At 39.8% G+C, this 23,338-nt stretch overlaps 1 protein-coding gene across 4 annotated transcripts in view; it reads right to left on the bottom strand.

Annotated features, from left to right (window-relative positions):
• The window catches only part of ZDHHC5 (zDHHC palmitoyltransferase 5), a 46,181-nt gene that overhangs the window by 21,396 nt on the left and 1,447 nt on the right, over nt 1-23,338 (bottom strand). The window contains exons 2-4 of one of the 4 annotated variants that reach the window (XM_077320998.1): nt 13,225-13,294; nt 10,865-11,012; nt 9,648-9,836 (exon numbers count right to left, since the gene is read on the bottom strand). In XM_077320998.1, coding sequence (XP_077177113.1) covers nt 9,648-9,751 — 104 coding nt within the window. In that variant the 5' untranslated portion in view covers nt 9,752-9,836; nt 10,865-11,012; nt 13,225-13,294. Of the gene's footprint in view, nt 1-9,647; nt 11,013-13,224; nt 13,295-23,338 lie in introns of all 4 variants that reach the window. The other 3 variants (XM_077320995.1, XM_077320997.1, XM_077320994.1) reach the window with 3 other exon arrangements.

Here is a 23,338-nt window from a genome sequence, read left to right as displayed (position 1 = left end):
AAGAGGTTATGCTCTGCAAACTTACTGAATTCAACCCAACATATCATTTTTGATTGCCAGCTTCATGAGGTTCCTCATGAAGAATTTCTCTCTTTATTGTATTCTAAGGGATTTGTAAATGGGGAAAGTGCATTCCGATACTTATTAAGCGATGCTTCTACTGAAATACTTTGGCTCACAGTTCCTATCAATATGGAACACTGCAGTCTCCTGTGCCAGGCCAGATATTCACAAAACTAATCCATAAAAGAAATGCAGGTAGACCCTTGAGATCAGAAATACTAAGATGGCAGGGAGGTTTCAGAAGTCCTTCCCAAGGAAAAGCCTGAGCTCAGGACCCAACAGGCTTCCCTTTTGAAGGCGCCGGTGTAATACCGTAATCTGCTTTGCTGCTGGGAGTTTAATCCCAGATTTAGGACAGCATCTGTCCCTCTTTCCCCAATCAGAGCAGTCGTGATCAACAGATGGATTTAGGCTGTAGAAACACAAAGCCAGTAAGAGAAATACTTGACTACCTGAATAGAATGACATATGGAGCACGCCAAGTAAATAAATGACAGTGGGCAAAGAATCTGTGAAGGAAATCTAATGGACACATGCTAGACACAAGTTAAAGGACACATGCTAAAGGACACATATTAGTAAGGGGTGAGTGAGACATCCTTCCCAATACAGTCTATCCTACCCTGTATTTATTAACAAAATATCCATAAGGTTGCAAAGATCATTTTTTATCTTCCTTGTGTTTGTGGGTCAGCGGGAGCACAGGCTTAATCTCTAATACAGGGCAACAAGAGACTGTAATAGCAGATAAAAACTGACTCAAAAAACCCAGCCTACTGCTAATGAAAATCATTACAAGAACAAAAGGGTGGTGGTGAGAATGACTCAAACATCAGTGTATTCTGAACAGCAGCATCCAGCAACAGCCATGTGAGAAAGCCAGAAAAGAAAATAATTTGCTAAGTATTTTCTGGCTTTTTTGCATAGTTATGTGTGTAAAAGATTATAGAACATAAGGAAATCTTTATACAAGTCAAAGAGAGAAACCTTCTTGAGTAAATAAAATGAAATATATGGAATGTTTTGCCATTAAACTAAGGCATCCTCTGTCAGTCTGGCAATCAATTCATCTTTTTCTTGCTGCCAAGAAAGCCCAGCATTAACTTGTTTAAATACCTGGTCACTTATTAGACATGCAGATATATTATTTTACTATATGGTTATTTGTAGTTTGTCCTTCGGCTGAAACTTAAGGCGTTGTACCATAAAAGCCATTTTAAAAGTTCAGAGAAAACAGTTAAAACATCAGATAATTTAAAAATCTCTTTGGAAATTGAGATAGATGGCAAAGTAGCCAAGACGAGTGCATAATGTTTCTGATCAGATTGCATAAAAAACTACTTGGTTTCTTTTTATTCTTTTTAAATAATGTAAACATTATTTGTTTACATGGCAGAGTGAATGTCTAAAACCTCAGCTTCAAGATGATACACTAAGCAGAAAGAGGCATAACATAGGGAAATGTGTCTGATTGCCTTACCATCCAGTTCTGAAATTAAGTGCTCTGTGATGGAAAAATGAAAGAAACAGGGCAACAAGAGATGGACAGTGTGTTAAATGCAAGCATTGAAAGTCTTGCTCTAATGGAGGAGGTAATGTTTAGGGAGGCAGAAGCTCTCGTGGCTTATCCTAGTCATTAACCAAACATTTATCACTCTCTCCTTACCAATATGTCAGTATCCAGGTCAGAACCCTCCCCAAGCATCTAATAACATATGTGTGTCCAATCTACTTTCACAATTTCCACATTGCAACAAAATGGAAGGTGATAAAAAGATAACTCATTTACAGCTCTGCTTCCATTAATGAACTCTCCAGGCCTTCAGCTATGCCAGTGACATTCCAAGCCTATTGCACAGATGGCAGATAACATATAGGAGGAAGACTATATAGCCTATTCATTGGGGATTTAGGACGCCTAAACTGTCTTCCTGAATATGGCAGTCACTGTAGGTAATTCTTCTGCTAAATTACTGCCTCCCTCTGACTTATCAGTACAAAATAGAAAAAGTTAATTTATCAGTCTTTAGAACAAAATCTGATTACAACAATTACTAAGACCAACAACTTTTCCCAATGTATAAGTTTTCATGAATGAAAGTTTTGCAACTCAACTTCCAAAGTTAAAAGTAACAACACAAATTTTTAGTTGATTTTGCTCAAGAATCTCTCTCTTTCATACACCTTTCAACCAGAGGCTTGGAACACTGTAGATACATGCAAAATATGTTATGTGAGTAGGGGGTGGGGAAGACAGAAAATTCAGAACTTTTTCCACCAGAGACTACTTTTTCAATTTTCCCAAAAGAAAATAAGGCAAATTTAGAAGACCATTAAAAAAAAACATTCTATGAAATATTTTCTCTTTTGAATTAGCAAAATGCTTCTTAAAGGCAAATTTTTCACACTCAAAATGTATAACATGAAAAAGTCCTCAGATGACTTCAATTTTTCCAGTGGAAAACTGGGAATTTGTGGGAGCACCACTGGAATAGATAAGGTTTTCCTCAAAATCCCTTGCATGAAAAGGTTAAGTAAAACTACAATATTAGATAATGATAATTCCTGTATATACTATAGATATAAGCAATATTTAATACGCTACAATGTGTTTAAAGATTCTATACTAAAGAGATAAGTGTTTTCAACATTACAAGTTTAACTTAATATCCAAACACAATGGTAGGCCTGTCTTAGTGTGACTGTGTTAATGTGTTTCTGAATAAGTTTCCTCTACCTTCAACTCCTATTTTCCCCTACTTTTCAGATAACAAAAAATAAAAATACATGTACTATGGTCACATGTACTATGGTTACAATTACTTCTTAAGTATTGGGTATACTTGCATTTTTTCCCTACAAAAACCAAGTTATTTTAAAGTAATTCCATATATGCACCAAACAGCAGAATGTTATATACTGCATTATAAAATATGCACCTCAAGTTGTTAAATCAGTAACAATGGTTTAGTTTTTATAAGGAAGGGTTACATATATTTCAATTTTTCACAACAATTTTTTTTCTAATATGGTTTTTCCCCTCAGGGACTTCAAGATTTCTAAAATGTGGGAGGGAAAGCTGGGGTTTTTTGGAGCTTTCCCCCCCTTCTGACAGAAAATAAAGAAATTTGAGGCAGGCCTGAAATCCACCCAAAGCATAACCAACCAAGTAACTGATACAACTAAGACTGGAATAGCACATTTGTTGATATGTATATAAGTAGCAAATTGGCATACAGAAGATAAAGGAATAAACAGATGTGAGAACTATGTTTGGGACCAGAGGCCGTTTCCTAAGACCCATAAGTTCAATTTCTGAATATAAGTGCAGACATCATCCAGGGTTCTTAGCAGAGCAGCAGTTGCAGAGTTTCAATGTTATCTTTGAATAAAAAATACATGTAGTAAAATTTTAGGGCCCTAGCTCCTCCCTTTCCCATTAAATCCATTCCACTCTAGCTGCTATTTGCTGGGGATTTTCGATTCAAGTATGGTTATCCTATCCCAGGGGTAGTCAAACTGCGGCCTTCCAGATGTCCATGGACTACAATTCCCATGAGCCCCTACCAGCAAACGCTGACAGGGGCTCATGGGAATTGTAGTCCATGGACATCTGGAGGGCCGCAGTTTGACTACCCCTGCCCTATCCACTACAGTTCACAGAAGCACTGCTCTATATACTGGCTAGGAACAATTTTTTAAACATGGATTGTTAATCGGGCTTACCAGATGGTAGAGTTACAACCCTAAGTACATTGAATACTATGACATTTATTTCCTAATAAACACCGTCCCTTGAAGTTTAAATATACACCAGCTAATATGTTTTAATTTTAAAATGTTAAAATTTGGGGGCCCTCCAAAAAAGGGCAAGTAGACAGAAAAAGGGCAGCCTTCCACCTGGAACAGAGGATATGCCATTATGTTGGCTGCAAATTATATGCAGCCAAGCCTCAGCCACGAGATGTATAAAGGCAGCCAAGGGAAGGGAACGGCTGGAGGAAGATGTGAGAAGGGGAATGCCATAAGCTTTTAGCCTTCCCTTCACAGCTTTTCCTTGTATAATTTAAGAAGCTGATTCAAAGTACTTTGAGGAAATGTGGGTTAGATGTAGTTAGGATAAGCGACTCAAAAAGTTCTGAAAATACAGGCTATCAATTAAGGGAACTCTCAGGACCATAATCTATCATTCTGCATGAGAAAATATACATCTCTGCTGCAGTTTCAAAACACCAATGTGATTGCAGCAGATGTACAAGATAAAGAGAACCACAGAGTATTAATCCAACTCTCACATGGTAAAACAGATTTAAGAATTATGGTTGCTCTTGGAATGAACTAGTTATGTCAAATGCATGGTTTCTCTACTAGTACACATTCTAGCCAATAGGTAGCATGGAATGCCAGCTCCTGAAAGAGTTACATCACTTTCTTAGCTTCTAGTTCACAGCTAGAGAAATTTACTGTCCCCATATCATATATAGCTAGATGATTCAAACAGGCAAGCCACCTAAAATCATTCTGCAGCTAGCAAACATTAAGCTATTTTACTTGCTTACTGGTCAGGATGTGAAGTCATTTTGCACGAGAAGACAAAATGCAAAAGTACATCAGTATTTGAAGGCAATATTCTTCCTAGGACTTAGCATCCACATGTCAAAAAGGCATTATCTCTAAGAGACCATGCTTTGAGGGCAATTCACAATTCAGTTTACATGAGTCCACCTAGGTCAGTGGTCCCCAACCTGTGGGCCGCGGCCCGGTGCCAGGCCGCAAAGGCCATGGCGCCGGGCTGCGGCTCCCTCTCCCCACCCCCCATGCAGTAAAAAACTTCCCGGGCCGCAAGCTTGCGGCCCGGGAAGCTTCTTACTGCGGGAGGGCAGGGAATCAGGGCCGCGCCGCGCAAGCGCGGCCGGGCCTCGCAAGCGCACATCCGCCATGTGCGGCTGAAATCGTGCATGCGCGGCACTTTTGCACATGCGCGAAAGTGCGGCGCATGCGCGATTTCGGCCGCGCATGTGCAATGTGCGGGCGCGGCCCGCGCATGCGTGATGTGCGGGCAGGGCAGTTGCCCTGCCGGTCCCCAGCCTCAGAATGGTTGGGGACCACTGACCTAGGTAACAGTACCAGGTTACATATTCCAAGTTGCAAATGAACATGCTGCGAATCAACCTTCTGCTTTTTTATTCCCATTCTATCTCAGATATTTCAAATACTCTTGATGGAAAATTGGAAATGTAACATTTCCAGAAATTTTTGAAGCCATGAGGAAATACAGTTGGGATTTTCTATCAACCTATATTTCTTTTACGGATTTGACATAAAGTACATCATTTATAGTTTAGATTCAAGTAGGTAGCCGTGTTGGTCTGAAGCAGCACAACAAAACAGAATCAGAGTCCAGTGGTACCTTTAAGCCCAACAAAGATTTATTCAAGGCGTGAACTGAGGAAGAGTGCTTGCACTTGAAAGCTCACGCCTTGAATAAATCTTTGTTGGTCTTAAAGGTTCCACTGGACTCTGATTTTGTTTTGTTCTGCATTTATAGCTTAGTTAACATATAAATCATACTATCTGGCATATTTCTGGAATTTAAAAATATAAATGACTTAGTTCTCCATAAGAAAAATTGTAAGTATACTTGACACATAGAAGTTGTGAACTGCTTCATCCTATGATGCTAATATATATTTTAATTTTTGCCATCTGAGAGGCAGGAAAAATCAGAGTTGATAGTAGAAAATGAATCTTGTAGTAAACAAAAGACAGTGAGGATATCAAGTTAAACTTTGTACCTATGAAACCACTGAATTATTTAACATATCATTAAATAAGCAAATTAAAGCATAACTTTTGCCAAAATTATTTACATTTAAACAAAAAAGGAATTACCTAAAGCCTTAAACTGTCTTACACAAAATGTTAACATTACATTACCTATGTGCTCCCAAGAGAGCACTCCTCTCTACTAACCAGAGCCAGGACTTTCTCTGTCCTGGCCCCCACCTGGTCAAATCAGCTCCCAGATAACATCAGAGCACTGCTGGGACTAAAACAATTCTGCAGGGCCTGCAAAATGGAGCTCTTCCACCAGGCTTTCATTCAAGGCAAGTGAACCAACCACAGGTGTTCCCAAAGCCTGAAACTGCTTTGAGTCAGGACTCCCACCACCACCCCGGGCACATCAGGGACATTCATCTCTATGGGGGAACCTGCCCTCCCCATTGATGATTTCCTTCCAAAATATTCTCCCAACATTCTTTCTAGATAGTCTATTGGGAGGAAAGCCCAAATGCAGAAAACAGAGTGCCAATTCACATCATCCAAAGTCCAAAGCAAGGCTAAATTGAGGCATGTACCCAAATGTGGAAACAGTCTCATTCAAAAAGTGCAAACATTTCATAGGGATTCTTTTTCCTAGTGCCCCTTTCCCCATTTCACACTTTTTTCCATTGGGAAGAAAAATTCAACCCAGACTTTTTAGAGCTTTCTTTCAGGCCTTCACATCTCTAGAGCCAACTGTTCCCAACCAACTTTTTTCTTAGCCTCCTTTTCTCCAGCTGTCACCAAACTACTTCCTCTCCCATTCTATTTACCTTTATCTTCTATCCTCAACATTGTATAGCCTCACTGGAATCCACACTGCAAAGCCAAGGGAATAATTCTTTCCTGCTCTTCCTGAAGAAAAAAGCACCAAAACTCTCAGCTTTTAATAATAGATCCCGTAACTATTCTAATGCAGGGAGGTATCTGTGAAATCCAAGAAGTATGACAAGGACCATTTGCTAGAATACTACTCTGGCAGATAACAGAAAAACCCCAATACCTGAGACAAATGAACAGTACTAGATGGACTACAAGAAAAATTCTCAAAAACAAACCCACCAGACATCTGCAAGTTTAAACCAAGTTTAACTTTCATCCTGATGATCACAACATACTACCAACTTGGGAGGGAGGGGTACTTACAACTACCTACCAAGCATTCTCAAAGCAACTGCACTGTTTTAATGTAGAAATATTCAACCTTGCAGAGAGGTTTGATTCTGTCTAAAGCTTATATCCTAAAAACTCTTGTTTTGTCTAAGAAGCTACCAGACTCAAATTAAACTGTTTTACTGCAGACTAACATAGCTACCCTCTGAAATTATCAACATCTGCTGAACCTTGTTATTCACCAATGACAGAAGGTCTCTTAGAAACTCTTCTGACTTGGTTTGCCAGATATACTGAGTCACATTGACCCATTATGCACGGGGGGAATAACGCACATTCGGGGTAGAATGGCGGCGACTAAAATCACCAATAACGCATGGTGCCGGCTGCAACAGGCTGCAGCTTCGGTGCATGCCGCCGAAAAAACCGCGTTAGCGAAACGCGGAAGAAAGTGCAGCTTCCGGGTGACCGGGGCGCAACCAGAAGCAGCGCCAGGATCACTGCGTGCATAATCGGTTACTCTGGGTTTTGCTGCCGTTGCACCCCGTCCCGTGCATAACCAGTGTGCTTCGCATCTTCCCCCTCTACGTTTTCCATGTGACCCGAAATCGCCGTTTCGGCGGCCGTGCATAATGGGCCCATTATGAGGCTTAGAGGGAATTGTTTCTGTTAATAGTTGAAACTGGGTTGAGATAGTTTCACATCTAGCACTTTGGTACTTGTATATATTTCTTTGTGAAACAGGGAATATTCCTTACCTTGGTTAGCTTTTCTTCCAACATAGACAAGAAAAATCACTACTAATTACATTTAAGCTTAGTCACATGATCTTAATGCTTCTTCTAATTAAGTCTATAAATTAAAATGCTCTTCTTAGCCTGGGAATTTAATTCTTAGTCCAAGGACCTGATGAGCCAATGAGAAGTTATGCTTGTGCAGCATTACTGGTCATTTAGTCATCAGTACTACATCAAACTAGTTATGTTGCCCACAGACAGAATAATGTTTTAGTAAAAGTGAATAGGGCTTAAGCAGTTGCAAAGCAAGTTTGCCTCACCATAAAAAAACCCTAACAAACAGTGAAACTGAAGATGCCATCAGTGAAAGCTACACTGTAGAAATAGAACAGTAATATCATCTCAGCTCCCTGAACATGGCAGGTAGTATATTAAATGTTTTTAGTTTTCCCTCCTCAATCTGCAAATTCCCAACAAAAATAATTTCAAGTAAAACCAAAGTCTGAATATAACATTTAAACCACATTGGAAGTGATACTGATCTTCTCCCAAATCAAATTTTCCAGTTTACTTGTAGCGAACACAAAACCCTTTGAGGTACAAAATGAAATACTTTAATTTTATTTTCTAAATGGAATGCAAACATGATAGGTCATATCCAAACAGTTTTAAGGCACTGAAAATAATTAACATTTTTTGGGAAACTCACATCACTGATTATATCTGAGAAAAATAAGGGAAGACCATTACTATGCTAATGAGTTCGTAAAGGCATTTCTGTTGGCCACTTTCAAAGACAGACATGGCTCTGTCAACTTTTATGTTTGAAAGAAGTACTTCAAGATGAATCAAAGATGATCGATTTGACAAGACGCAGTTTGTTTTTAGTCTAGATAACATTTTTATCTGTTTTCTCCTAGGATCCTATCAAATGATAGCCCAAGTTTAATTCATTTCTTACATGAAAGCATACCACAAATATTGGACTGTGAGTTTAGCTCATTATGTTGTGGGCGTGTCACCAGAAGAAGACTAAAGAATATTACAGCACGAGGTATTCCACAGTCTGACTAGACAGAGCAAGATTTTGAAGCATATTAAACATTTAGAGTAGGGAAATCCAGACAAGATCTCCAGACTCTTTTAACTATCTCAAAGCTTCAGTTGAACAATTTTTTATTAGCATTTAACAGATATGCAAGCTACTCTGCAGTTAAGAAACCTCAGTGACTTATATTGCTTACTGTGATGTCTTCCAGTACAGGACAACCCCTTTCTTTTGGGCTATAGCAGACAAACAGCAATAGCAGTTCTACCCTTCTATCTGGCACCCAGCAATATCACTTTATATGGCAGCCAAACTCTCAGTCACCATCATCATCTTGGGGTAGCCTCAATAACAAGCATGAACTTCCTCAAAAATCCTTACAACAGGAAACATTATGTCCTGTATGTATTACAATTAAGATTTTCTTTACATGAAATCTGTTACTTCCAAGTATTTCTTTTTTTATGAACTGCAGGAATGGAAGCAGCACAGAAAGGAAAGTGAAGATCTAATGCTTTCTCTTTAACTCATATGCAATATGCCTGCAGACTTTAAAACTAAACACAAATCTCCAACACAAATCTCCAAAACAATGTGTTCTTAGCAGGTGAAATTATTGTTTAAGATCAGGTCAGATATACTCTCACTGTGATTTTACAATTCCACATTATTCAACAGGCATAGAAGTATGCAATAAGTATATGAGCTCAAGATGCTTTGTTTTGACCAGACAACCATCTCTGGAAAGCCAACATAAGTGAAAGAAATGGTGATACTGTGAATTCTCAACACAACCGTCTCCTTTCTAGAACCTGTTGCTAGCTTAACCAATTCAACAAAAACTAGATACTCTGTTTACTCACGTAAAAGCAAAGAAGAGAGTCGTGGCTCCTACTAGGAAGATTGCAGCAGCCGATACTGGGACATACTTGCTGGGTTTGAATCTCTTTCCAGATGCTGCTGGCATGTTGGAGCTCTGGTGGATGATCCGCCCTGCAGCATAGCCCAGGCCCAACTGAAGTCAGAATGGACACGAAAATGGGGAGAGGGACCTTCAAAAAGGAAAGCAACTGTGTGAAGGGGAAAGGTTTAATACAGTTACCCAGGTTCTTGAAATTGATAAAACTAGAATCAGAGTTACAGAGTAATCCAGATGAATTGGTACCAGCAATAGAATGAAACAAGGAAGTATTCAGAACTGAAGTGTCAAAGTTGGCAATCAAGAGAATTCTATACCAACTCCCAAGATTTCTGGGGAACCAAGAAATTTAAAAATATAAGTTTGTGCTCCAATTTTAAAGTTCCAGTTACTAAAGTTTCTGCATCAGGCAAACTTTGAAAGAAAGTAGTTTGCAGAGCTGATCCTCTTCAGAAGGTGACAGAGAGTTGAGAAATGTAGCAAATAAACTGTTTTTTTTTAAAGCAAAGGGGCAGGTTGAGCCAGGTGAACATCCCCAAAACTGTGATCAGTAATGATATCAGATCTTCACAGATTTAAAAAAACAAGGCCCACAGTAGATTCCAGCTCAGATTTTGGGGATAAGTGCTCTTTTTCTTTTTTTAATGTAATATTGGTGCAAAGCAATGCATGCTGGTTGGTGCTGAACAGAAGGTTATCCTGCTGGTAAATTTGCCAGTCTTGCACATTTGACTTCCCCACCCCCAAGTCTTCCTCTCCTGAGTCAGGAGCACTCTCTCCTGATTCCACAAGGAACTGGGGCCGCTTGGCAGTGGTTGTTTAATTTTGTTTATTTCTCTCTTGACTGATAAATCCGGGTAACAGCTGGTGCAAGGTTGAGCTGTAAATCCTTTTTCTTTCAAGGGGGAGTGGGGGGCATGCTGAAGGGCTGGTTGTGTGTTTTAGTTTTTCTATTTGTTCCCTTCCATACAATGCCCCAAATACTTGAAGACTAGTTTTACTCTTTTTAAAAAATACAGGCAATTACATTTCAATCTGCATCTTTAATCAATTGTCTCTAGAGAAAGCCCATTTGAGAACAAACAGATCTCAGTTTTCAAATATTTTGCTAAAAATCCAAAATGTGACTGGAAAAAAAAAGAACAAAAGAAGAATGCTGACCAGGCCCTCTGCTTCTGTCTTCAGTTTGATCCAAAATGATCCATGACCAGGGTTTCTTTGCACAAGTAGAATCAATTCTTATTCATTGATATTTGCTTTAGAACTTTTTAAACGATTATAACTCCTCATCTTGAGTTCTTCCTTTTACCTAGAAAAGAAAAAAAGTTAAATGCATTCTATTTGCAAGACATAAAGAATAGTCAAGAGAAACCATAGTATAGTAAAATATCATCACAGAATCAGAGTCCAGTGGCAAGAATACTTGCACTTGAAAGCTCACGCCTTGAATAAATCCTTGTTGTTCTTAAAGGTGCCACTGGACTCTGATTTTCTTTTGTTGTGCTGCTTCAGACCAACATGGCTACCCACTTGAATCTATCTTCACAGAGAGAGAGCTAAGTTCTACTTATAAGGAACAAGGGGTTGTCCTTCTGAGGCATGTCTGTTTAATACAAACACATGAATGAACCTCAAATTCTGCCAAAATTTTGCAGTTGTCAAAATATTTAGGATGGATAAAAATATCCAGCACTAACAGACCAAGTAATAGACCAACTAACAGGACCAAGCCCTATGAAGATAGGTTAAGGGACTTGGGAATGTTCAGCCTGGAAAACAGGAGGTTGAGAGGGGACATGATAGCCCTCTTTAAGTATTTGAAAGGTTGTCACTTGGAGGAGGGCAGGATGCTGTTTCTGCTGGCTGCAGAGGAGAGGACACGCAGTAATGGGTTTAAACTTCAAGTACAACGATATAGGCTAGATATCAGGAAAAAGTTTTTCACAGTCAGAGTAGTTCAGCAGTGGAATAGGCTGCCTAAGGAGGTGGTGAGCTCCCCCTCACTGGAAGTCTTCAAGCAAAGGTTGGATACACACTTTTCTTGGATGCTTTAGGATGCTTAGGGCTAGTCCTGCGTTGAGCAGGGGGTTGGACTAGATGGCCTGTATGGCCCCTTCCAACTCTATGATTCTATGATTCTATGATTTAAAGAGAGACCCAAAATATGCTGAACTCTCTTCTATAGTTCAGTGTACTCTCTATGAAATGTATATTGAAAGGCAATACTACTGTTTTAAAAACACATTTTAAAATGTATTTTACAACACCATTATGAAACCATCCTTTCACATATATTGTTTTTCATGACAATGTGATAGACTCCCATGTTGCACAAGGCAGATGCAGGGCTCATACACCTAGACAAACAAGAAGAGCTGATAGGGCTCCTCCAAACTACCCATGTAAGGCAAACGTGACCAGTCCATTCAGAATTCTAAGCAGCATTTATATACAGGTTATTTTGAACACAGAAACAATTACAGATAACCTCAACAAATTCAGAAGTCTACACATCCTGACAACAACTTAATAGATTTGATAAATTGGTCCCCTGGAAGCGATGGTTAGTTGCCATTGCTGACTTGATTAGCATTGCTGACTTCAAATTTAGGCTTCTTTGAAAAATTAGCCATTTACATATATAGCTCAGAAGCCAGTGAAATCATTACGTTTCAAGACAGACTAGGGACTGTTTCATAGCTAAGCCTTATGGCTCTTGTAACAAATATAATCAGTCTCACCGTCACCATTCTATATTCTCCCCAATAAGTAAAATGTTATTACATTCTGCACAAATTAGTACTAATGTTTTTCATTTTATTTTAGTTCTACTTGCGAGAGTGTATTTTAAGAAAAAAACATAGACCTTGAAAATGAGAAATTGTGGCATCCTGATAATGTTTTATAATAAGCTTTACTGTAATATCTACTAGCATGATAAAAGCAGGAATTCCCTTTTATTTTTGTTCAGTCAAAAAGCCACACCAGTTTGTTTGCACAGCATTATTCCAGCCTGTGTCCAACCGATGCATACAGCTAAGGATGGCATTGGTCTGCTGATGGAATGTTCCTTGTGCCAACACAACACAGTACTCTTAAGTGCATGCAGTGGTTGGATACAACTTAGTATATTTGATACCCCAAACCCATTAATTTTCAAAGACTTTATGTCATATTTAACAAAATTTAGCAAAAATCCAGTAGCACCTTAAAGACAACTAACATTTATTTCAGTAAGAGCTTTTATGAGTCACGGCTAACTTCTTCTATTAGATAAGACTCCATCCCTTGATGCCCCCCCACATCACAATCTTCCCCATAAGATTTCCCAGTAGAATCTTTCCTTCATATATTTGAAGTGGACAGTGACTCAAAAGCCCATATTGAAATCAATGTTAGTCTAAGGTGCTACTGGACTTTTTATTCTGCTGTGACATACTAATATGGCTATCTCTTTGCAATTTTATATTTCACTCTTGGTATGCTACAGATTGAGTCGAAAGATCTGGTTCTTGACTTACCATAACATCTTGGAGAAATGGGCAATAGCCAGTAAAAGAGTCAAGATCATGTTCAGATTGAAACAAATCCCTAGGAAATACAGGAAAAGATAAAGGAAGAGGGAAGAAAAGGCTCATAGGTTGGATCTAGTGATCCATCAGTAAAAGGCACTGACTTTAACAGACCTTTCCCTCATTCCCCCCCCTGCCTAGCAGTCCTTTCCAACATGATAACTACTGTATTTGCCGGCGTATAATACTGGGAGTATAAGACGACCCCCCAACATTTCCACTCAAAATATAGAGTTTGTTACATTACATTACAGTACTATGGGCCACTATGGGCAGCTATGTCTATCCCAACTGAAGTGCATCCAGCGTATAGGACGACCCCCCACTTGGAGGCATGTTTTTCAGGGGGGGAAAGTAGTCTTATAGGCCAGCAAATACTGTATTTCTTCTCAGGGTCACAAGACCTACACAAATTAATATCCTGGGTAGAATAGTAGCCATGGAGAAAGGTTACATAGCAATGTGGAGGTCACCCTGTCTTCAGACTGTAGATCAGCACAGATTTTAGAAAGAGCTATTTCATCCCTTCCCAATCTTCACTGCAGACTTCTGACCCGTGTGGCTATTAGTCCACATAGATCAGAGACTACCCTGATGTCTGAAAGAACTGCTATGAGAAAGGGGGGGGGGAAGAGGGATACAAGAAAGATCTGCAGTCATTTTATCCACAGATAACTGGATTCAGGTCACTGGATCAACAAACTGATTTTTCTAAATGTAAGGTTGAGGAGTACTCATACTATCTACAGAGGCAGTTTGTGGCTTTCAGAAATGCTTACTCTTCCAAGAAAAAGAGACTTGATCAACTGACAATTGAGCTAATATGATTGAGAAAATTGTGGGGTTAAATTATCTGAGCAAACCAGTTAAGATAATTAAGCTGAGTGATTATGAAAGAGTTATGTACAGTTCTCTTTCACTTGTTACTTAAGATGGTTAGATGTAAATTTTGATGTTTGATGGCAAAATTGAACCGCCTAAAAACCAAAATCATTATTTAAATGAATGACAAGCCCAAATAGATAAGAAAAACTGAAAGGGCTGAACTGACCTATACAAACACAATTAATTCTACTGAAGAAGTAATCCTGGATAATAAAAACTATCCCTAATGTAAAAGGAATTAGTCAGCTGGATAAGACATAAGATTTCCAAGGCCAAGAAAAGCTGAAACTAATATAAAGGGTGGTATTGATTGTCTATTATAGAGGTCATCAGTCTTTAAACTTGAACTCATATTTATTCCCAGACAGCAGCATGGCACCCCCTAAACTGCAAGCATGTGACATGAATAAGAGACTCATGTGACATAAACAAGACCACCTTTCCATACCCAAGACCCTGTGAGCCTTAAAAAAGCAATGCTAGGATACTGGGGACCTGCTTGGACAAAAAGCCATGCAACATGGGCAATGGCAGTAAGGAAGAAGAAACAGAGAGGGGGAAGTGAACATCTGTCCTCACCATGAATATTAATTCTTCTCAGTAGTCCTGGATGCACAGAATATCCCCACAAAATTATGTATGTACAGAAAATGTTATTGTCTGTATTTCAGGGCATTTTGAGCCTCTGGGGAGAGGTAACAAATCTAATTAATAATAATAATTGCTGTTTTTCTTAGGTAGGCACTCCAATTTGGGAATGTTTTATATATTTATTAGATTGATAGATTTTTATACCACCCCACCCCACAAGCAGGTCCGGGTCGGTTCACAGCAATAAAATATAGTAATTAAAACACATCTTAAAACACAATTTAAAACCAGTCCCATAAGGACCCATGCAGCTGCATTCTGTACTAGCTGTAATTTCTGGGTCAGAGCCAAGGGTAGTCTCATACAGCAAGTTGACTATGTCAAATGCTGCCGTGAGATCTAGCAACACAGGTATCACTGACCCGCCTCCGTCCAGCTGCCTTCTGAGGTTATCCATATGGGCTACCAAAACCATTTCCACCCCATAGCCATACCGAAATGGAATGGATCCAGGACCAATGCTTCCTACAGGAATGCTTATATTTGATCTGCTGCTACCTGCTCAACCACCTTTCCTAGAAATACCAAGTATGAGATTGGGCAGTAATTGGCAGGATCTAGCAGATCAAGTGATTATTTTTTTCAGCATAGATCAAACCACTGCCTCTTTTAGTCTCTCTGGGAATGTCCCTGAAGACAGGGATAGGTTTACAATCTCCCAGAGAGGCTACCCAATCCTCTCACTGCCTGTAGCTGCCATTTTCCTAGACAGTGGATAATTTCATCACATAGGATGCTTACCTTGGTAGCAAAATATGTTTTTCGGGCCAATAAAACCAAATATGTTCCTAGGGATTGCCTATCTCCTTATGTCCCTAGCAGAGCATTACACTCTGCAAATCTAAGCAGGCTAGTAGTCCCCAGCACAATAGAGGTCTACCTGGCCTCAACCAGGGCTAAGGACTTTATAGTCCTGAGCCCAATCTGGTGGAATGAGCTCCCAGAAGAGCTGAAGACCCTGATGGAACTTTTGCAGTTCCACAGGGCCTGCAAAAATTGAGCTCTACCACCAGGCATGTGGTTGAAACTGGATGGTGGAACATCATTTAGGCTCCCAATGGTGGGAGGCGGTGGGGGGTAGGGTTGTTTGTTTGGGGGGTTGTTTTTATCTGTTCTGTTTTTAATTGTATTTTCCATTGTTGTGAACTTCCCCAAGTCAGCTGGCTGGGATGGGTGGTATATAAATCTAATAAACAAACAAATTGTAGAAACAACCATTTTCCTGGAAGCTGTCATTTTGCAAGATTGTTGATCTTTTTTTTTCACATCCTTGTGAGACTATCATACTGGTGTCAAGCGGTATGTTTTGGGGGTCAATAAAATCAAAATCCTTTTTGTTGTAAAACCAAATAAAGCATTATTTTAAAAGCTTGGAATACTGAGAATTGATAAATCCAGTAAGCAGTGCTCAAAACAGGCCAGAGGAGGCAGCCAGCAGCTGGGGCCTCCTGGGGCCTATGCAAGCTGGCAAAGAAGCCTCTTAAAACCCCAGCGGGGAGGGCTATTGGCCCATATCACCTTCCCTCCTCAGGGGCTCACCACCCTTGAAGTGAGAGCATTGGGGGAAGCTGGGGGCAGGCCATCCCCAGAAATCCCTTATTAATCCAGCCCAGAAAAGGTCAGGGAGGAAGAGTCAGACCAATTCCCACAAAACCAATTCCCACAAAACCAGACCAATTCCCACAAAACCACAACTGATAGGGGTGGGAATCAGGATGAACCCTCCATGCCCTATTCTGATGCTTTTCCTTGGCTGAGATGCATAAAAAATAAAATACTGGAGGATGCTACAGCCCCCAATTCTGTCTCAGCACTGATGACATTTATTCTGCTGTCTTAAACAGTAAACAAAACACTAGAATGCTTATTTTTCAGTGTTTTATAATGTCTACATATTGGTTAAACACTTATTCTTAAAAAAAAGTTACAGTCCTAATCCAAAGTCTTTTACTATTCAATATTTTTACAGTTCTTTTGACACTTGCTAAAAAGAGAACAAAGCAGCCTATTTTTCTTGCACCTGATAAATTAGATTTGTAATTTTTACTGCTGCACAAAATCAATAATTCTTCCCGTATGGGTCTGAGACACTTTGCTGGTATCAAATGCCCGTTTACCTCCTCCTCCTAGTTATCTGGCACTCAGGGAGGAGTATAAGTAATTTTGTGCTAACTAGAAATGCCTGTTGAATATGTTCTCTTATGGAATCTGAAGAAGGCATGACATGGTCATTTGTGCATATGAAATAAATCATAACATATTGAATAAGTCAATATCAGAATTTCTGGACGCTACTCTGATGAGCTACTTTTTCAAATTTGAAGTTTATTCCTGTGACAGACGGTCATTTTCAACAAATTGTTCAAAAACTTGCAGCTGGTTTGCTATCAGCCTTGCTTAAATCATCATCACTGGTTAGAAAGTGGCACTTAGGCCCACAAAATTTGTATCATTTGGTAGTATCACCACACATTTTGCTCCATGGTTGATTGCCCAGTTTGTATGGGGTACTAGGTGACAATTAGCTTCCTCAGCAGTTCCTTAACCTCAACCTCATTATTCACATATAGTTCTACAGTAATAACCTTGTCATCAAAGATCATTCCCCTTGCAATAACAGGTATGTGTGCCTTTTTCACTTGCTCAGGAAACATTTGGCAAGCAAGTTGATGCAGATTGGTTTTGTTCTGAGATGATACCCAGAACTTGCTCATCTGAAAAGGATTCGATGTATCAGGACAAATATTTGCTAACTTCACAGCCCCAGTGTTGCATGCTTTTCAAATCCTTTCAACTTCCTTGACAGAGAATTCTACATAACTGAACTCTGCATCTCCAGAACTGAATAAAGTTTATTTTTACTCGATCGACTAGGAAAGGGTCTCAGACCCATACTGGAAGGACTGCTGACATTATGTTGCTGTAACACTTGCAGAACTAATGCATGCAGGTACAAGAAAGCTGCACTGCATAAGTGGTGCCTAGCAAAATACATTTTATATTAGGAACTAGTTTTAAAAATGGACAGTTCAGGCGCTCCCCCAGCAGTCAGGATGCTGCTGAGAGAGGCATAGGAAGTGCAGAGCACTCTTGGTCACCACTCCCCCACCCTTCCAGTGGTCAGTAACTCAGGGAAAGCAGCAGGGACAGCACAGAGCACGCCTGGGAGAGCAGAAGGGCTGGTGGGGAGTGCGCTCAGACAGCTCCCCCCCCCCCCCCCGCAGCTCTTGGCAGCAGGAACCAGGGAGAGTGGCGGAGGTGGTGCAGAGTGCAGCCAGTCAACTCTACCAACATTGTCAGTGGCCAGGAGCAGTACGGAGGCTGCTTATTTATTTATTTATTTATTTATTATATTTATATACTGCCCTCCCCGGAGGCTCAGGGCGGTTTACACTGAACTTATGAACCATACATGAAACAAACTTTGTTAATAATCACACAATAATATTAATAACAGTGGTTGTAACAGTATAACAATATAATATAACAGTACAACAATGCAACAGTGCAATCGCACAACAGGTCCAGAGCGTTCTGGTAGAGTTCTGGGGGGGGGGGGTGGAGCAGGGGCCTTCATTCGCTGTTGGTTATGCCTGGTCTCAATCAAATGCCTGGCGCAAGAGCTCCTTTTTGCAGGCCCTGCGGAACTGTTTAATCTCTGTCAGGGCCCTGATCTCCTCTGGGAGCTCATTCCACCAGTTGGGGGCTGCCCACACCTCGCCAGTTTATCTGGTACTGGCTCTTCCTATTCCTAGTAGCTGCCAGGAAGTGGCATGGAGGAGGAAGACAGGGCAGGGATGAGTCTCTGACTGGCCATCAGTGGGCAAGTGGCCTCACCCTAACTGGAGGCAAATCACTCTGTGAGGGCCAATCAAAAACCCGACACGGTCAGAAGTACTCAATGCTTTTTACATAGTATGTTAACTTCTATTTAAGAACAAGAAGCACTCTAATATTGTTTACTGACAAGAAAAATTGTTTGTATTTTTTGTTCGCACCTTAATAATTTCCTTGCTACATTTTATCCCAATATTACAAACATTAAGAATTTTTTTAAAAAAACATTTCTCTAGCTGTATCATCCTCTCCACCAATATTACAAATCTAAAAGAATACTTTATTTTGGTTTTTACAATACAATTAGTACATTTGTTTTGATCGCATTCCAAAAACATACAATGTGACACCAATATGAGCATCTCACAAGAATGTGAACAAACATCACCTTGCAAAATGGCAGCTGCAGGAAAAATGGCAGGCTCTACAACTAATATTACAATGTATTTAGCTTCCTTGATCTCAAAAACATATTCTGACACCAAGATGAGAATTCTAAGTTATTTTTAAATATCAAAATAACCATATCCACCACCTTTGAAAAGCATCCCAAAATTGGAATGTCTTCTCAGGAAAATTTTAAAGCAACAATGCCGTATGATGCACAAATAACAAAATTCTCAGACTCAAAGTATTGGGGGGGGGAGACATTACAATCCTGCTACTCGATTAAAACCAGTGGGTCAAGGGATCCAAATCATCAAGTAGTTCTCTTCAGAAGGCACTGGAAGCCAGTACAACCTATGTCACAGTTCCAGGACATTCCCCTTCCAGTCAGCATTTTTCAATTTTTTGAAATTAGTGAAATCTGAGGCAGAAATGATCTCTCTCTCTCTCTCACACAGAGAGAGAGACAGACAGACATAGATTTTCACATCTAATTCTGCTACATCTAGTCTGAACATCTGCTTCTGGTTTAAATTATTACCAGCCTAGAGACATACCTGTCCTCTAATTCAATGACTGCTAAATTTCATTAGGAGTTATTGAGAAGCAGCTTTGTTATAATAATAATAAATTAATAATAATAAGGATTATAATAATAAGAGTTGGTTCTTATATGCCACTTTTCTCTACCCAAAGGAGTCTCAAAGTGGCTTACAGTCGCCTTCCCTTTCCTCTCCCCACAACAGACACCCTGTGGAGTGGGTGAGGCTGAGAGAGCCCTGATATCACTGCTCGGTCAGAACAACTTTATCAGTGCTGTAGCAAGCCCAAGGTCACCCAGCTGGCTGCATGTGGGGAGTACAGACTCAAACCCTGCATGCCAGATTAGAAGTATGCACTCCTAACCACTACACCAAACTGGCAACATGGTCTATAAATACAGTAAATAAATACAAATACATGCTTGTTGGAGCATTTATTTATTTATTCAATAGTTATATCCTGCCTCTCTTCATGACTTAATGATTTCTAGAAGTTATTATGATTAGAAGTTTTGCTTTTTAGATTTTTCCATTTTTAATCATTATCTGCTTTTCCAATTTGTTTACTTTTGCTGTTGATTCTAGGACTAATTGTTCCCAGATTATCTCACTGCTGGACATCAACTTCTCTGTAAAATTATTAATACTACTAGGAGCCAAGCCCATTGCATTCAGGAATACAACGGGTGCTAGGTTACGGGGGTGGAGTGGAAGAACTCTGTGGCTGGCCTCCCCCTTCCCCCAGGACCTGGAAAGGCTGCAGGCAGCTGTTATGGAACTCACCAGCAGGGGCAGCTCTTCCCAGGGAAGTGGAAGAAGAAGGGGGCGGTCAGGAGTGGGGGACGGAAAACGACTGGCTGGCCACTGGACAGACACGCAAGCCGATCGGAGGAGAAAGCACTCCGGGGTGAGACAGCCGCCCTGAGTGGGAATGAAGCGATGTATTGCACTCAAGCCCTGAGATATATTCCTCCTCCATGGCCTTACCAGAAATATATAGTGGAACAGATATTCAACATCAACCGAGTGAAAATGATGAGGAAAACTGACACAAATACAGAAGGCAAATGATTTGGTTAAAAAATTCAGCACAGATGTCAGGAAAGTAGAACCCTTTGAAAAATGCTGTAACTGACACAGCTATTCATCACACCACCGTGTAACTTATATGTACAACAGTGACAACCTCAGTGTCACTATCTTGGCTATTACACCTTTAAGTGACTATGCTCCGGGCTATGGGAAATCTACTTCCAAAACACTTCCCTTTTAAATCTGGAAGTCAGCAACTTGCAGTGCAATCCTAACAGAATCTAAATGCACTGACTTTAAGGGTATAACTTTTTAGAATTAAAATGTTAACTTTTCATTTTCAAAGTAGATTTAAATGTTTCCCTAGCAAGTGGTAAATGAAATTGTTGTGTTGTAAAAATCCTTTTTATTAATTCTCTATTAAATAGAGTTGCTTTTTTACCCCCAAAATTCCAACTTCACTGGATTGGTAATAATTCCCATTCCAAGTAACTAGCTAAGCTGGATTTCATTTTTATTTAAAATGCAGGCACTCACAAAGAAGTGTAGTTACCTGCCACATCAATGCATGTCTGAATCAAAGACAGCTGGTGCACAAATGTTACATGTAGGAATAGGCATTCAGAGTAATGTTTTTTTTAAATGTTAAAACTACAGAGGTCCTGTTGGGTAAGAATTGCAGCTGTTTCACTCAAATTGTCCTTCAATGGTCACCCTACTATTCTGAAATCAAGCTGATTTACCTTATAGTCTACAAGGGTTGTGCCAGAAAAGCTCAGATTTCATTATTCTACAATCACTTCTTGCAATCTGACTGCAACATCTGTTTTCAGCCCCTCCTCTCAACTTATCTCTCCCTTATCATCCTTCACTGTTCCCTATGAATTTAAATCAGAAAAACTTCTGCCAACCTCCACACTTCCCATAAGTCATCACTTTCCTCTAATCAAGCAATGAAAATGTTTTCCTGACTCTCACCTCAACACCCTGAAACTCAGCCCCCATACTTTTATAAGGCTACCCTTGTAACATCCTCCCTCACCTTGACCTTCTCTCCAGTTTTCATTTCTATTTAGATTGTTCTTCTACCAGAATCCATTTTTAAAATGTATTCCACGATTGTACCCAAGCTACCCAAACGGCATGCCTTAGGACCTTGTCTTCTACTTTTTCAACTGTTTGTTAAAATCTCATTTTTTTTCTTTTGAAGTTTTTTTTTTAAAGTTCTCTAGAGAATTGGTCTTCCCATCTCTATCTGCAGGACCATTCTGCTTCACTTAACCTGATTCCCAAACAAGAACAGTGAATTTTCAAATTCATTCATTTGTTCTTTTCATAACACATCCCTTCTTTCAGGTGAAGCACAGCAGCACCATCAATCTACAAGCATACTATTTCCCTTCCAATCTATTGTTTGTTGTTACATCTAATTATTACATCTGTTCTTATTCAATAACTGCATTTCTGGCTTGAAATTTCTCTGCTCCCAAGTTTCATACCATCATTACTCTAGAGTAGTGGTCCCCAACCTTTTTCAGGCTGGGGACCGGTGGCAGCAGGGAGGGCAATTGCCTGGCCGCGCATGCGCAGCACTTCCCAGCAGTTACTCAAGGAGGGGTGTTCTGTGGCAAAACTACAGGCAGTATTTAACTTCTAATCAGTACATTTATACAAATACTGCAAAATCTCGATGCATGTGCATTTCTGTGGATAATGAAGAGTTTCTTTAAACCAGGCAATAATATAATATTTTATTTTCATGTAATTTGGCCACCTACAATACAAGGGCAGAACTGATGTCCCCAACCCACACAAGGAGAAGGAAGCAAATGTCCCATGTGCTGCTTACACAAATTAAAATATGTCCTTTTCTTCCACAACCAAAGGACAAGGTTCTCCTTAAGGAACATATAATCTCCCCAAAATGGGGAAAGTTAGTATATCACCAAATATCTGTAACTGCCATAATAGTTAACTAAACTTGGTTCTCCTAAATATACTTCTTCTAGGACAACCAAAATTATGTTTTTTTACACAAACTATAATCCATTTCTATGAATTTATACTAACAGTACAGTTTCAAATGGGGACACCTTTTACAGCCAGCACTTTGGCCAAGAGTGCCTTCTTTCGGTTACATCTAATTCGCAAGCCTGGCCCTTTATTCGGGTACTTTATATGCTCCATGCCACCACAACCTCCACATTGGACTACTGACATGCATTCTGGGTGGGATGGCCTCTGCAGATTTCTCAGAAGTTTCAATTGGTACAAATTGTAACAATGAGATTTCTTTCATATTTCAGCTGCTCAAAACATATCCCAACAGTGTTCTTTCACTGTCAAAAATCAAAAATGGGAAAACATCCACATTACAGCTGCACTACTACTCCTCTTCCATAACTCAGGATCATGTAACAGAGTTGGCATCAGTGAATTAGAGACAAGAGCTCTAACTGTCTTGCAAGAGACTGAGAAAGATCCAAATAATGCAGAAATAAAAATAGTATGGGATACAGAGAAATCTGGAAGGTAAGAGCAGGTCAAGGGATGGAGACACAATGAAAGAAGAGACAACAGAAATAAACAAGAAAGGTAGCAGACAGATTCATTGATATATAAAAAAGGAAGGTAAACTGATGTACTGATGCAGACTGAAGACAAACTATGAGGTAGAATAATGTTTGTCGTTGAAAGGGCTATTGACCCTCAAAGTGATGTATATCCAT

The sequence above is a fragment of the Paroedura picta genome, chromosome 2, assembly GCF_049243985.1.
Source record: "Paroedura picta isolate Pp20150507F chromosome 2, Ppicta_v3.0, whole genome shotgun sequence".
Taxonomy (NCBI): domain Eukaryota; kingdom Metazoa; phylum Chordata; class Lepidosauria; order Squamata; family Gekkonidae; genus Paroedura; species Paroedura picta.
This window is presented reverse-complemented; position numbering and strand designations above follow the sequence as displayed.